Source organism: Buteo buteo, chromosome 17 (genome assembly GCF_964188355.1).
Source record: "Buteo buteo chromosome 17, bButBut1.hap1.1, whole genome shotgun sequence".
Classification (NCBI taxonomy): Eukaryota; Metazoa; Chordata; class Aves; order Accipitriformes; family Accipitridae; genus Buteo; species Buteo buteo.
The window spans coordinates 28,196,459-28,210,680 of record NC_134187.1 but is presented as its reverse complement, the minus strand read 5'-3'; the positions used below and the strand labels follow the sequence as shown (position 1 = coordinate 28,210,680).

The 14,222-nt window shown below is 50.8% G+C and overlaps 1 protein-coding gene across 1 annotated transcript; it reads right to left on the bottom strand.

Moving 5' to 3' along the window:
- Positions 1-5,643: 5,643 nt before the first annotated feature.
- On the bottom strand, positions 5,644-13,016 carry LOC142040948 (keratin, type II cytoskeletal 6A-like). Its single transcript, XM_075049392.1, has 9 exons — positions 12,197-13,016; positions 11,371-11,585; positions 9,572-9,632; positions 8,994-9,089; positions 8,537-8,701; positions 7,868-7,993; positions 7,127-7,347; positions 6,765-6,799; positions 5,644-6,629 (listed from the first exon to the last, which is right to left on the bottom strand). Exons 1-9 carry the CDS (start codon positions 12,779-12,781, stop codon positions 6,331-6,333), a joined length of 1,803 nt encoding a protein of 600 aa, XP_074905493.1. The 5' UTR covers positions 12,782-13,016; the 3' UTR covers positions 5,644-6,330.
- Positions 13,017-14,222: the final 1,206 nt, after the last annotated feature.

Sequence of the window (14,222 nt, the reverse complement as noted above, 5' to 3'; positions counted from 1 at the left end):
CAGCGGGGCTGTCTCATTGGCTGACTGTCTGCCCATTTGCACCCATGGGAAGTGGAAGTAAATGGATTAAAACCAACAGGTCTGCATCCGAAAGGCAGTGGATTATTGATCAGCCTTAGGGTTTTGCCCACCAATTGACAGATGTCATGACTTGAATGCACGAGATTGATTTCCTGCACACACGGTGTGCTAGATTCATATAGATGCAAGTCCCAGACAGCAAGATATTCAAACGCAGATGCAGGTTGCCAGCCTTCTTAAACGCCTATGTCTCCTTTGGGAATTGCTGTCTCGGGTGCTATCTGTTTTCTATCTCGCGCAACTCTGACTATCTGAAATCTTTTCTGTATTCTTGTGTATTCAGTGGAGATCACCACCAAATGGCAGATTCTTCCATCCTAAGGTAGATGGATGGAGAGGCCCCTGAAGATGGCTTTCCACCTTCACCAACTCTATGTGGGTAGACCAGATAGCTGACTCAGGGTGTGCCGAGTTAGCCAGGCTGAAACCCACCCTTGGTTACTAACAGCGTGATGCGTCAGTACTTTCCTTTTTTCCCTCAGGCTCCTTTTACATATGAAACTTGTCTTTTTTGGCTAAAGAATACACCAACTGCGTTGGAGTCCATTGTTAATAATAGTAATAATACAGCTCCTCCAACCAAGTAAAAAGAAATTAATTTCTTTCCATTTCACATTTGCACTAGGGTGGAGGTGATGCGGTTGTCACTCATCTGGAAGGAATTTGAGAGGTAATTACAAAAGGCAGAACTGTGAGCACAAGGAGCTGTAGCTACAGGTTTGGGGTATGGGGTGATGGCAAGGGGGGCCCCCACCCTGCTCTGTTGATGAAACACAGGGTTTCCAGGTAGCTCCTGGGGGAGTGTCTCCCGTGCACCCTGCAGCTCCAGGCACGTAATGAATTTGCTGCTCTGATGCAGATAGCTTGCTCTGATATGGACTTTTTCTCCTCCACCAGAGGATAATGCTTGTGCTCACTCAAGCCGCTCTGTAGTTTTTCCTCTTAATCAAACAAAGGGAGCTGTGTTCAGGCAGGTCCCGCCAGGTGAGAGCCCCCCTGACATGGCAGAGGCCGTCTGCACGGTTGAGCAGGCTCCAAAGCCTTTTTCTTCCCTTCCCCTCCTCAGTTCTTCCTACCAGACTGAGCAGAGGGGGCAAGCAGCAGCAGGTGCAAGTCCCAGACCAAGAGGCAGGAGATCCCATTACACCATGCTGTAAACTTGAGAGTAAAGGCTTGGCTGAGTTGGTTTCTGGCATCATGCTGATATCAAGGTAATAACTCTCCCGTGAGATTAGGAAAGCGAGTTCTGACTCCGTCAGGGCAATAAAGGCAGCTCCAGCCCCTTTAGTGAGAAATGTGAACCATTTTCTGTGTACATTTCCAGTGAACAGGAGATGCCTCCAACAGCTTTTCATCACCTCCTCTCCATCTCTCTGCACTGCTGCTCCTCTCCAGCATCCGCCTTGGAAGCCTTCACCTGATGATGGATGCCTTTTCTCAGACAAGGCTGACATTTTTAGAAGTGCCTCTGTGTGTTTTGTTTGCAAAAATACATGTATTTGTAAAATAAGAGTGTGTCTTACTAACTTGGGTTGGTTCACCTGTGCTACCTAATCTCAGCTTAATTATCAGTAAAGTCAAGGCTGTAATTTAGGTTAATTGCTTAAATTAAAGCCTTTGGGTTAAACTTGGGCTGCTAACCTAAATTCAAACCCTACTCATTTTGACCCTAATTTACTATTTCACCCCAAGTTAATGAAGTCCTGTTGGTCACCCTGAGCTTTTTCCATGGGGGACCACGCAACTCGCAGCATCCCTGTGCTGCGGGGACGGGCACCTCTGGGAGACCTCCTGTCCATGAATCTCATTTCCCGAAGGGATGAATTAGGATGAACTCCTCAGAAGCTTTCCCATAGGTGTTGCCCCGTGATGGGTGTTGCAGTTCTTTGAGCCTGTTCCCAGCAGTATCTGGAGGCCAGTCAGCTATAGCTACTCAATGACTTTGAAGTGTAGGTGTGACCTGCTTTCTCCAGATAATTGTTTTCTGGGCTAGCACAGAGACACCGATGCAGCCCAGAGTTTTGGAATAACTTCGCCTTCATTATTGCTGTTGTTGCCAGATGCTTTATACACACCGGGGAGGTCTCGTTTCCCCCTGTGGCTTGTTGCATTTTGAAAAAGCCTCTGACCTTAGGTGGGTATTAGCTGATACCTCCTTTATCCTATTCTGCATGCAACATTGGTGTCTAGATGGTGGTACCCGAAGAAACCTAAATATCTCAAATTGTGTTGTAATGCTTTCTGAGCTTATCTTTAATCCCTGAGTAGGGCTGCTGGGGCTGTGATCTCCACTGAGTTCCACGTGGAAAGCAAGATCTTTCAACACTGAAGGTTATCACAGCAGGATTGTAGCATCTTGTCCTTTCTCATGGCCCCAGGGTATGTCTTTTCTCCCGATAAAGAAAACCAAGGCCTGGAAGCAGTGTTGCTGGAAAGTCCCGTTATTTCGGATCAGCTCTGCGCCTGTACATGGCGTGTCCCTTGGCTCCATCCTGCACCGAGTGCTGCTCCTGGTTCGCGTTGCCTTGCAAAGAGCCATAGCGCTTGTGCGAAGTTCAATTTCTCCCTATTAAAACAAACCGGATCCGCAAAATGCTATTCTCGGAGCCGGTAGGATAAGCCCCGATTATTCATGTGTCCTGGAAAGTGTATCCAGTCACGGCGCACCAGTTTTCTGGGGCCTCATGTTCATTTACCATGCGGTGCTGTATTGCACCGCAGGTGAGCCCGGAGGTCCCCGCTGCTGTCCTGCGGCACTTGGCATCGTGAGCAGCCGGACTCCGATCTCCAGCCACTCTGGGCAGTGGGTTGTTGCTGCCCGGTTTAAATAGCAACGCTCCGACTGAACATGCCTTGCAGATGGGAGCTGGGAATATTGTTCCGCTGCTGGTTTTGCTGCGTCCTGTGTTACCTTCCCTGCAGCCATTTCGTGCCTTATTTCATTTGCAGGCTGTGTAAACCATTTGCAAATTAAAACAAAATAATTCTCTTTGATGAGAATTCTGCTTTTGAGTCAAAAAGCTGCAAAGTTTCATTTGGGAAATGTTAAGGGGAGGTATTTCTGCGTTCCACAGACAGGATCATTCCCATAGGGAATGTTGAAATTAAACGTTGGTTTTAGAAAAATATTTCACCTAATGTTTTAAGTTGCTAGCTAAAATTACCTGTCAAGTTTGACTTGAATATGTGAGTTTCCCAGGTCTCTGCAAATCAGAAGAAGGTGACTAGAAGATGACTTTTTGCATCTGCTGTCTGCTTTCTCAGAGAAGAGGTGCCAGGGTGGGCTCTTAAAAAGCTTCCTGTGGAAACAGAAAAAAAGACCAATAGCTGCTCAGTGCTTTTTGGCCTCGGTAGCATCCTCACCCTCAGACCGCAGGAGAAGGACCCGGCAGCAGCCTGTGGCACCAGACTGACGGCGGCTGCAGAGATGCCCAGGTACTGCGGGGATGGGCAAGGGCTTGGCAGTGTGGCTTGCAAACCAGTTTCGTGGAGGGTTCGGTGTTGGTGGTGGCCCACGTGTTGATGCAGCTGATGGCACAGCAACGTTTTGCGTGCACTTCTGTTAAAAACAAAACAAACTTATATTTGACATTTTCAATAACTAAAAAAACAAAAAACACAACAAAATACCGTTTAGCAACAATAGCCCAGTTGGGATGCCCTGCCTGTTACAAATGCCTCTGCTTTGCAAGCTTCACTCTATTTCCTTAAAACAGTCTAAGAAACACGGTCAGATGCCTGAAAACTGATCCCAACTGTTAAATGAATGAAGCCCAACCCATTCACCCTTCACAAAACCTCCTCTGGTGCAAACCGCAAGTCTGGCTGCCCCCACTTTCCACAGCCACCGCTTCCTTGCCCCTTCCCATGCACTGGAGGGAAGATTCGTGGGTGGGAGCCCCACTTGTAGGACCAGCAGGGCTTGGAGCCCTTTGCAGGGCAGCACCATGCCTTTCTCTTACTCTGGGCCCCCACCTGCTGGAGATACCACGCTGTGTTGTCCGGTGCTCGCACACCTCTGCGCAGCACGATGGGTGTACGGGGTCCCATCGACTCAGGAGCTGGGAGGTATTTCCCTGCGGTTGAGCGCTCCGGCACACCGCGCGTGAGGTGCTTTTGCCTTGCAGATGTGGCTGCTGCCCCCCCGTCTCTTCTCACTCCTTGGGGTCCCGCCTGGGTGCACCCCCAGTTGGAGCTTGCAGGGGATGAGGGGTGGGTTGGTGGACACCAACCGGTCTCCATTTGGGACCCGTGTCCCCAGTGGGCTACGGGCCCTTCCTCATCGGCTTCCCCCCTGCCCCAGCCCCTTCCCTCACCCTTGGTTCACGCTCCAGCTTTGGGGCTGGGTTCCCACCTCGCACTGGGCTTCCCAATCGCTGCTGCCAAGACTCGTGCCCGGCCCTACAGCCGGCACGAGTAAAAATTGGAGTTCACTATGGGGTGATTTCGGGGGTGTGGAGTGTCCACCTACCATCTCAAAGTGACACTTGGGTATTATAGGAAATACCAGCGTTGCTGTTTCAGGAAGGGAATCTTACTTTGGTACATGATGGCAGTGAAGACATGGCACCAGGACAGTACTACTCCCACTTAGCTTTAATAAATGGTAATCCCTTCTACATGGAAAGCAATCCTCCCGTGTTCTTCCCTGTGTTTTATGGTATAGAGGGAGCCATAAGGCTGAAAGCCTCTGTAGAGGGGTGCGGGAGCCGGGGCACGCCGGCAGAGCCACGGGAGGGAGCCTGGGAAGAGCACGGGAGCCTGGCCGAAACCCTCCGACCAGGCAGGTCTTTGAAACCCCCCCAGGGGGGCTGGATGGGAATTGGGAGGCTGGGTTCTGCGGGCACCTTGGAAGACCTCCAGGTTCATTCAAAATGAAGCTGAGGCCCTGAAACAGCCCTTCCAGAGGGATATTCCAGGATATTTAGTGAGATGTTTGCATCTGCTGGGGAAACCTTGATGTGCAAGCACCGCACGTGCAGATATTGGTTGCTTCGCCCTGTGTCCACCCCTCTTTGCTCGTGCTGCCCTCCCTCCAGTTGCTCTTTCTGGTGAGGGCGATGTTCGGCTGCTCTGTTCCCCGTTTGATGCCGTTCTCGCTAGGTCCTTGCCGTGGTGCTGATGCCAGAGCTGGGCTCCTCTGCCATGAGATTTCCTACTATTTGTATCGACCGGTGGCCTGGCTGAGCCATGCCCCGCGTGGGCTAACTCATGAATCCCAGCTAAACCTTTGGGAATCACCTTCCTTCTCCCACTCGCCTGTGCTTTCTCACTACTACAGTGACGGGCAGAAAGGGCAGCTTTGTAGTTAACCACCGCAGTGGGATTCATCCAGCTTTTGGCTCAGCCCTGAGGCAGCTTTTCCTCCCCGTGTCTCAGTTCTCAATCCATCCCGCCCTCCTCTCCACTCTCCCCAGCCTGTCCCAGAGCCTGAGTCCTAAAATTGAGTTTTGTTTCCTCAAGGCAACGATCCTTTCTCATGAACTACCTACAGAGAGTCCCCACTGCAGCTGGGGCACCGTGGGTATCGATACCCAGATTAGCGGAGAAGAAAAGCCAAAAAGCAGCAGATTTTAAAAATGACAAATGCTCTTTATTGGACCATACAGTATGGTAGGCCTGGAAGTGGAGAGGCAGTAGCCATGAGGACAAGGAGTTAGAAATCAGTGTGGCGATTCATATACACAGAAAGCAATAACCTTTCCCACAGGTGCCTGAGAAAACAGAAGGGGCTGGAAAAACTCTTTAGTTGCAGACGAAACATTTGGAGGTTGTAACGCGTGTTGCAGGCAGAGGCTTTTAGAGCATCTTGGAGCTATTTTCCTTGCTGAGGACCCGGGACTGTGGTTTCACAAGGCTGTCACCCTTGTTTTAGGAGGAATGAAGCGAATGTGCGTGGCCGAACGCGGCTATCCCCGTTCAGCAAAGTGCTTCCACTTCGCTTTAAATGTGTGACTCCGGGGGACGAACGAGGACTGTGCTGAAAGAGGGCCACCACCGGGGTCCGCGACGGTTCTCCAAAGCCCTGCCGGTGACCTGTTACAACCTATCCTTTAGCCAAAGGTGCTCCAGATTCTTGCGGTGGGGTCCTGGTCTCCCCCCGCTGCCCCAAAGGTGGAGGGTGAAGGACGGAGGAAGGAGAGGGTCTAGCGCAGCTATTTACACCATTGATTCGTAGGGCAGCACTTGCTTTCGGAAGGCAGGAAACACGCCGTCGTCCGGGTGGGGAAGACCCCCTGCTCGCCATCCTTATCTGACGGTCTTTTTGGTAGTGGTGGTCTTGGAAACGATCCTGACGCTGCCTCCCGTGCTGGCACCCATACCTCGGCTGCTCCCGGAGCTGAAGGTGCTGCCCCCGCCGAAACCTCCGCTCCCACCTCCGAAGCCGCCGCTGCTGCTCACGCTGTAGCCGCCGCCGCCGCCGCCGCTTCCCATGCCGAGACCGCTTCCCATGCCGAGACCTCCGCCCATGCCGAGACCTCCGCCCATGCCCAGGCAGCTGCCGCCGCCGCCACCGTAGCCCACCCCGCTCGAGCTGCTGACCACGGCTGCGGGGAGACACAACGCACACCCATTTTAGGGTCCTGCCGGCTCCCCAAGGTGTTGGGGGGGGGACCTGCACCATCACCCCTGCGGCCAGGGGGGTGAGCGAGCAGGGGTGGAAGCCGGGGGGAGATACTTACAGACGCTCACGGCTCCGACTCCCTCGCCGGCAAGCCTGTTGGGAAAGGGGAAAGTAAGTAATGATGCCAAAGCACAGGCAAGAGATGACGTTAGCCGCTGGGACCACCTAATTAGACTTTTGTGGCCTTCAGTAGGGACTGTGCTCTGGTGGGGTATGTCTGTATCGCAGGTGAAAGGTGACAATGCTCATTTTTATTGGTGCGTCAGGCGCCAAGAGCTGGAGAAACCAATCTTTCCCTACAAAGCCCACAATTTAAAATATCCCTCTCTCTGCCCTTGTTTTACATCACTTGGTGCTCCAGCCCCATGGGGTGAGCTGTCTCTCGAGCAGCACGCAACAGGTCCGTGTCCTTGTCCCCACCTGCTCTCCTCTCCCTCCAGCAGCTTTCTGTAGGTCGCGATCTCGATGTCCAGGGCCAGCTTGACGTTCATGAGCTCCTGGTACTCGCGGAGCTGCCGGGCCAGGTCTGCCTTGGCTTTCTGCAGAGCATCTTCCAGCTCAGCCAGTTTGGCTTTGGCATCCTTGAGGGCCAGCTCCCCGCGCTCCTCTGCCTCAGCGATGGCCGCTTGGAGGTTGGCGCACTGAAAGTGAGGAAAACAGTTGTTTAACTTGGGCTACTCCAAACTGCTCTCCTGGGTATTGCTATGGTACTGTAGATACTGGCTGGTGGCTCCCAGGATGGCACTGAGAGCTCCCGATGGGCCATTAGGAAGGTGTTGTAGGGTGGGTGACTGGGGACCTGCAGCCGTAATCCTGTCCCCCAAGAAAAGGGGAGACATCTACACCTCCTCACTCTGCTACACCCCTTTGCTGGGGTAGCTTAGTAGCGCACAATTTGCTTCCCCAGCAAGAAAGCAGCTATCACAGCACCTCCTTGCACTGAGGGACCTTTTCTGGTGAGCAAAGACAGAGTTGGCCATGCCCTCTTTAATGCGGGGGGAAAGCTTGGCCTTCCAGCCCTGCTCCAATGCCAGGACCTGGCTCTTTCGGCCGTGCCTGCCCACCATCACCTCCTGCCTGCCCACCGTCACCCCCTGCCTGCCCACCATCACCCCCTGCCTGCCCTCCACCAGCTGCTCTGCAGGAACATCCCCCTCTTACCTGTTTCTTCACGCTCTCGATCTCGTTCCGCAGCCTCTGGACCATCCGGTTGATCTCTGAAATTTCTATCTTGGTGTTACGGAGGTCATCGCCGTGCCGCCCGGCGGAGACCTGGAGTTCCTCGTACTTATAGGTAGAAAGGAGGAGAGCGCTGGTTAGGCACCACGGGGCTCAGGGAAGGGTGAGGGGACTTCAGGGCACAAAGCGCGGGTCTGGATGCAGGTTGGGGTGGGGGACAACATTCCTCTGAGCAACCTGCCCATGTAATAACAGCATTTGCTGTTAGTTATCAATATATGCTAGGGCAGCAGCTGTTGCATTGCATGGAGCACCTATGGGTTGTCACCTACTGTTAAGAACCTGGAAAGGAAAGAGGAGTGCTCTGTGTCTAAGGCCAGATCTACCAGTGACTCCTTGTGAGCCCAGGGTCAAGGCATTTAAGCATCTTGTTCCTTGGTTTCACCACAAGGAATATAAGGCTGGTCAAGTGTAGTGGGTCCACAGGTGGACAGTGGGGATCTGTATGCAAGAGCCTCTTGCAGCATGCACAGAAAGATAAATTAACCTCCGGTGTAATGCTGTGATCCTTTCTGTGTTAGTCCTGCCTCCCAGCAGCTAGTGTGATGCCCCATGAATCACAGAATTCAGTCTGTCATTCTGGTTACCCACCTTGTTTTGGTACCAAGCCTCAGCCTCAGCCCGGCTCCGGTTGGCGATGTCCTCGTACTGAGCTTTGACCTCTGCAATGATGCTGTTGAGGTCCAAGTTACGGTTGTTGTCCATGGACAGGACGACGGAGGTGTCGGATACTTGCTGCTGCATCTGGGACAATTCCTGCAGAAGATGGAAAAAATGAAGTTAACGGTCTGGTATCTGGGATGGAAACTATGCAGATGAGATGGCTTGGGAGCCCTTCCTGCCAAGCCAAATTCTTGCATTTTCCCCTGCTCTGTCTCTATCTACTCTTCTCTATCTTATGCCTGCATTATAATTTCAAAAAGGCAGTGACCACCTTCTCTTTTACTGCTGTACAGCACTAAGCGTGGTGGCTGGAGCTTGCGAGCATGGAGAGCTGTACGGCGGGGAGCTGTGGAGGATGCTACTGCGGGGAGGACTGACTGCTTACCGCTTCGTAGAGAGCTCTCAGGAAGTTAATTTCATCTGCCAGCGCATCTGCTTTGGCCTGCAGCTCGACCTTGTTCATGTAAGCACCATCCACATCCTAAAGAAAAGAAAACCAAAGACTTCTGATGAAACCACAGGCCAAAGGGGCTTCAGAACACCAGTGGGACCATCTTTCTGCTTCCAGGTCTGTAATTCTTTAGGCTTGTTTTTATATTGCTATAATCAAGGTGGGGTTTTTTTTTTCATGTAATGTTAGATATTTAGTGAGAGCCAGAACCAGGTTCTTGGGCAGAAGGCGAAGCTCTGGCTCACAGGGATGTGACCAGAGACAGACCTGAACTGCGCCGCAAGAGGCCAGATGGTTTGCAACTGCAACTGGAGGAGATATCTCCAGAAAACAGGGCAGCTCCATTGGCGTGGAGAAGGTTATGCCCATTCGTGGCCTCAGGAGGACCCAGCCCAGGTCGTAGCCTAACCCAACCGTGAGGTTAGACGACCCCAGCTCCCATCAGCTTTGCTTGAACTCTGTGCATGCCAAGTTAATTTCATTGTCCGTCCCATAACTCCCAGTTCACTCACCTTTTTGAGGACCACGAACTCATTCTCTGCACCAGTGCGCCGGTTGATCTCATCTTCATATCTGTTAGGATAAAAGAACGAGAGGGTTTTGGTGGAAATGAAGAGCAAAGCCAGCATGGGAAGCAGAGATGGGACCACTCCAGTCCCAAATCATTAGTTATGGCTCATGGATATATTCTTTACTCCCACCTGTTTACAGTCCAGAGCAGATGCAGAGCAAATGATTACTGACTCTAAACGGCAAGACTCCACGGTGTGAGTAGTCCCAGCTAAAATTAATAGATTTTAATCACTGTGCTTAAAGTCAAGCTTATATATAAATGTGTGCAGGATCAGAGCCTGTTTCAGTAGGAAGCAGGAGCAGGTATTCTTGGTGACATTTGCCCAAAGCAAAGTTATGCAAAAGGTTTTCAACGAAGCTGCATTGCAACGCCTACAAATATATAATAATGTAACAATTTGATATTTGATATTATAATAATGCTAATGGCTCTGAATAAGCCGCTGCAGCATTTAATTAAAAAAAAAGTCTGTGATTCTTTAGCCATGGTTGTGCAAGAGCAGATCATTATGCCTCAGACTGTGTTTCTGTGGAACTTTTTATGGCTCTGAGCAATATCTTCTCATCAGATAATCAGGGCAGGGCTTAGCTAGAAAGTAGACAAAACATGTAGGCTCTTGAGGCAAAGACCTGGATTTTAAAGGCAGGTTCGTGCCAGTCCTCTAACTAATATTGGCAGAGATATCCCTGCAGATGGCTCTCCGAGCGGTCATGGGAAGAGGTGGAAATGAGCCAGCGGACCGGGAACCAACTCTAGACTTGAAATAAAATGCATTCTCTTTCCCAGGCAGTAGCTCCAAAATCCAGACAATATCATTTGTCATTTTTGGCCTGATCAGTATTTCTAAAAGCCCATAATACATATCAAGATCTGAAATGCACCCAAGTACAACATAGCAGAAGCTATGTCAGTCCATCCTGTCAGCTCTAAGTGCCGTCTCCCTGTCCCCACCCCAAATCTGTCTCTTCACATGCTTAGCTCTCTAATACAGACATATTTCAGGCCTCCAGGGTGTTTTTCTCAAATTTGCACTTGGCCAGATCTGGTTGAATAAGGAAGAGATTGTTCTCGCCAGACTACAGCCAACTAAAAACGAACAGCCTCGCCTAAAAAAAACACCTAAATGTCCCTTACAGTCAGCAGACGCTGACTAGCACATCCTTAAAATGATTCATCCCACCTCCACTGGACACTTTATCTCAGGATGGGATTAATTGCCTCCCCAGGAAAATCGTTTTCTTTGACAATGGTCAGAGAAAAGAGCTGAGCATCTTTCACGGGATGGGAGCTGAGCAAGGCCGAGCCCATGCAGGTCGCCTGGGGCCCTCTGGGAAGGCTGGGATTTCCTTTGCAAAAAGAGAAATGGGGGATTTTGGAGCTGGCAGTTCATAGCTATGTTTCATTCCCTTTTTTCATGTCCATTATGCTCATGAGTTATGCGTTTTTCTGTCTCCAGGTGTATTATTTTGGGAGACTCAAGGGATCAGTCCGTGACCTCCGTTACACTGGAGCAGCTTTCCACGGGTGCATGAATTCTGTGCTAAACACTGCTCCTGCACCTAAGAAACCTGGCATAACTAGAGGTCATTCTGAGACCGAGTTTTGGTTTTGTATGTTCATTTTGCACACTGGAAGAGGAACCCAGTGCAAACACAACCTGTGCACCAGCGAGCACGAGCCGCCTGCCCTGATTTTCCCAGCTGTTATTCATTTATGCTACAGAGCACGATTTCTTACTTGTTCTTAAAGTCTTCCACCATGTCCTGCATGTTCCTCAGTTCAGAGTCCAACCGTCCCCTCTCTCCCATAAGGCTGTCTAGCTGCCGTCTGAGGTTGTTGATGTAGGCTTCAAAAAGGGGCTCCAGGGATTTCCTGGTGACTGTGTGACCTTGCTCTTGGAGGAGGCTCCACTTGGTCTCCAGCACTTTGTTCTGCTGCTCCAAAAAGCGCACCTGGGGAGAAACAAAAAACGGCACATGCTGAAGCCCATGTGAACAATGCACCAAAAAATCCTGCTGCCAGGAAAAGGAGGGATCATTCAACACGGAAAGAAAAGGTCAAGAGATGCTGGGACAGTCGGGAGGGAAATTATTAGGATCTTCCTAATTCAGGGCACTGGATTCTCAAAAGTATCAAAAGCAGCTAGGATGTTTAGCGAGATTTTTCAAGAGATATTAAGCAGGCCAAACGCCTGTATTTGCATCTTTAGGTGTTTCGCCCCTGCCTAGATGCTCAGCCCACCTTACTGGTTTAAACTGGTGTTATCCCCTTGAGTTGGGTAGAGCTTTGCCATTTTACAGCCAGCAGAAGATCCATCCAGCCCCCGGGACGTTTTTTACAGGGAGGAGGGAGGTTTAGTTTTTCAATAAAATAACACACTGAAAAACTCATCCTTGCAAAGAGGAAACATAAGACAGTTCTTAGTTTTCAGCCAAACCCACGCTGTTTGTTGGCTGGGATTAGTCCAGGCAAGCCCCTCAATCCAAAGGAAGTTTCTTCCTGTTGTTTTTTCCCGAGGCAACTGATAATATGCATGGCTTGATGCTTAAGACCAAACTCTCACCTTGTCAATGAAGGAGGCAAATTTGTTGTTCAGCGTCTTGATCTGCTCACGCTCCTGCGTTCGCACCTTCTGGATTTCCGGGTCGATATCCAGCTTGAGGGGTGCCAGGAGGCTCTGGTTGACAGTCACTTCATGGATGCCACCAGGTGGGCAAACAGGGAACCCGGGGCCACCTCGACCACCAAATCCGGGACCTCCCAGCCCAAATCCACTGCCCAGCCCATAGCCGCCACCACCACCAGCTCCTCCTAAGCCAAAACCAGCGCCTGCTCCACCACCATAGCCAAGACCAAAGCCAGCTCCTCCACCAAAGCCGTATCCACCACCGGCTCCGCTCCGTAGACCTCCACCGACCGAGCTGTAGGAAATTCTTTTGCTTCCACCTAGGTTATAGAGACTTCTGCTGCCGAAGCCACCACCAGCTCCAAAGCCTCCTCCACCTCCGGCTCTTCCTCCTCCAACTCTGGAGACAGAGATGGAGCTAAAACTGCTTCTGTTACCACCGCCACCTCCTACGATAGCAGAGCCTGAGCTAAAGCCCCTCATGCCCCCTCCAGTAGATGATCTGAAAGAGATCCGACTCATGGTGGCTTGTTCAATTGGAAATGCAAAGAGCAGGAGAGGGGGAAAAAAAAAAGGCTGGTGAATAAAAGCTGCGCGGCAGGAAAAGAGCAGAGGGCAACGGAGACAGAAACCCCTGTGATGGGAGAGCTTGGGAGCCTCCTCTTTTATCTGCTTGGAAAACTTGGCACGGGAATTCAGAACTTGACGTGCCTTGCAGCAACTTGCCTTGTCAAACACACCTAGGCTACGGCGAGGCGCTGAAAAATGCATTGTTTGCAGGCAAGAAAGTAACGGAGTGAGGGAGCTCCCCCCTCTACCAAAGCCTGCCCCTCTGAGTCATGAAATTAGAATTGAATGGGACGAGGACGCGCTGAGCTCTGTGCTCAGGGGCAGGATGCAACACGATTCTCCAAGGACCCTGGGAGCCAGTTTTCCTTAGGCAAGCAAAGGGCTCGCTCTCTTGAGTAAGGCTGCTTGCACTAAAGCTTTTGCAAGGTGAAGTTTAGGGTTTAACACGTTGGAGAGCAAACAGGGCAACATAAACAGGGGCTTTTCCAAGGCTGCCAGCTCTGGGATTGGACATGCATGTCCTCTTGTCGGCTTGGGAAAGCTGGGGCTGAAGGTGGTTTTACTTATCAGTGCAGCTCTTTGGATTTATTTTGGAAAAGGGAACTGAATGATCACGGGCTTGCAGAGATGAGCTGAGTGGAAGTTGTCTTGTGGCAGTATTTTCTGGGATCTTACCAAAAAATTCTCTCCCCTTGTGGCAGGGGAAACTGAGAAATTATCTAGCATGGCTAACAGCAAGTAAATCCCTTTTCCAAAATAACTTCAAATTACATTAAATAGCACTACAAGGCTTATAAAATAGTTATTAAAAAGTTGCTTGAAATGATTGCTCTTCTTTTGAATCTCCTTGTCAGTCTCAGGGTTCAAAAGCTCCCTGTGAAGTGGTATTTTTATCACTTTTTTTCACCCCCCTGTATTGAACCAGCAGTTTCCACGTCATTGCTGGCTCTCCAAGATGTTCTATGAAGGGGAATTCTCCCGCTTTTCTTCCAGCTCCCGCCCACCCCCTTCTTCACTCGGCTGAGATCATTCAATTCGAAATTTTTTCTAAAATAGCTTTTGCCTCTTGATCTTGGGCTCTTGGGTGAACGCTCGCCCAGGAGCTTCAATCCCCATGCTGAGGCTGGGTCGTGCTTTAGGACGGCGTAGAGGCAGGAGAGCTGGGGACCTCTTCTCTTGTGTCCATGAAGAGCTGGACATGGGTTACAAGAGAAGATATCCCCTCCCTCCCACCCAAAATACCGCTGCAAACTGGATTCTGCCCAGCCGCATCCTCGTGCCGCGAGGGCTGCCCACCTCGGTCATGTTATGTGTCAGATAAAATAATAGTGCAGGGCAGAGAGATGAAACCCCGAGCAGCTAAATCAAAAAGATTCTCGAAATTGGCTACGTG

Coding starts and splice junctions, on each gene's coding strand:
- LOC142040948 (XM_075049392.1), bottom strand. CDS start 12,781: ATGAGTCGGATCTCTTTCAGATCATCTACTGGAGGGGGCATGAGGGGC. Junction 9,633..11,370: donor GTGGAAGACTTTAAGAACAA/GTAAGAAATCGT, acceptor TTATCCTAACAG/ATATGAAGATGAGATCAACC. Junction 8,702..8,993: donor TGAGAGCTCTCTACGAAGCG/GTAAGCAGTCAG, acceptor CATCTTCTGCAG/GAATTGTCCCAGATGCAGCA.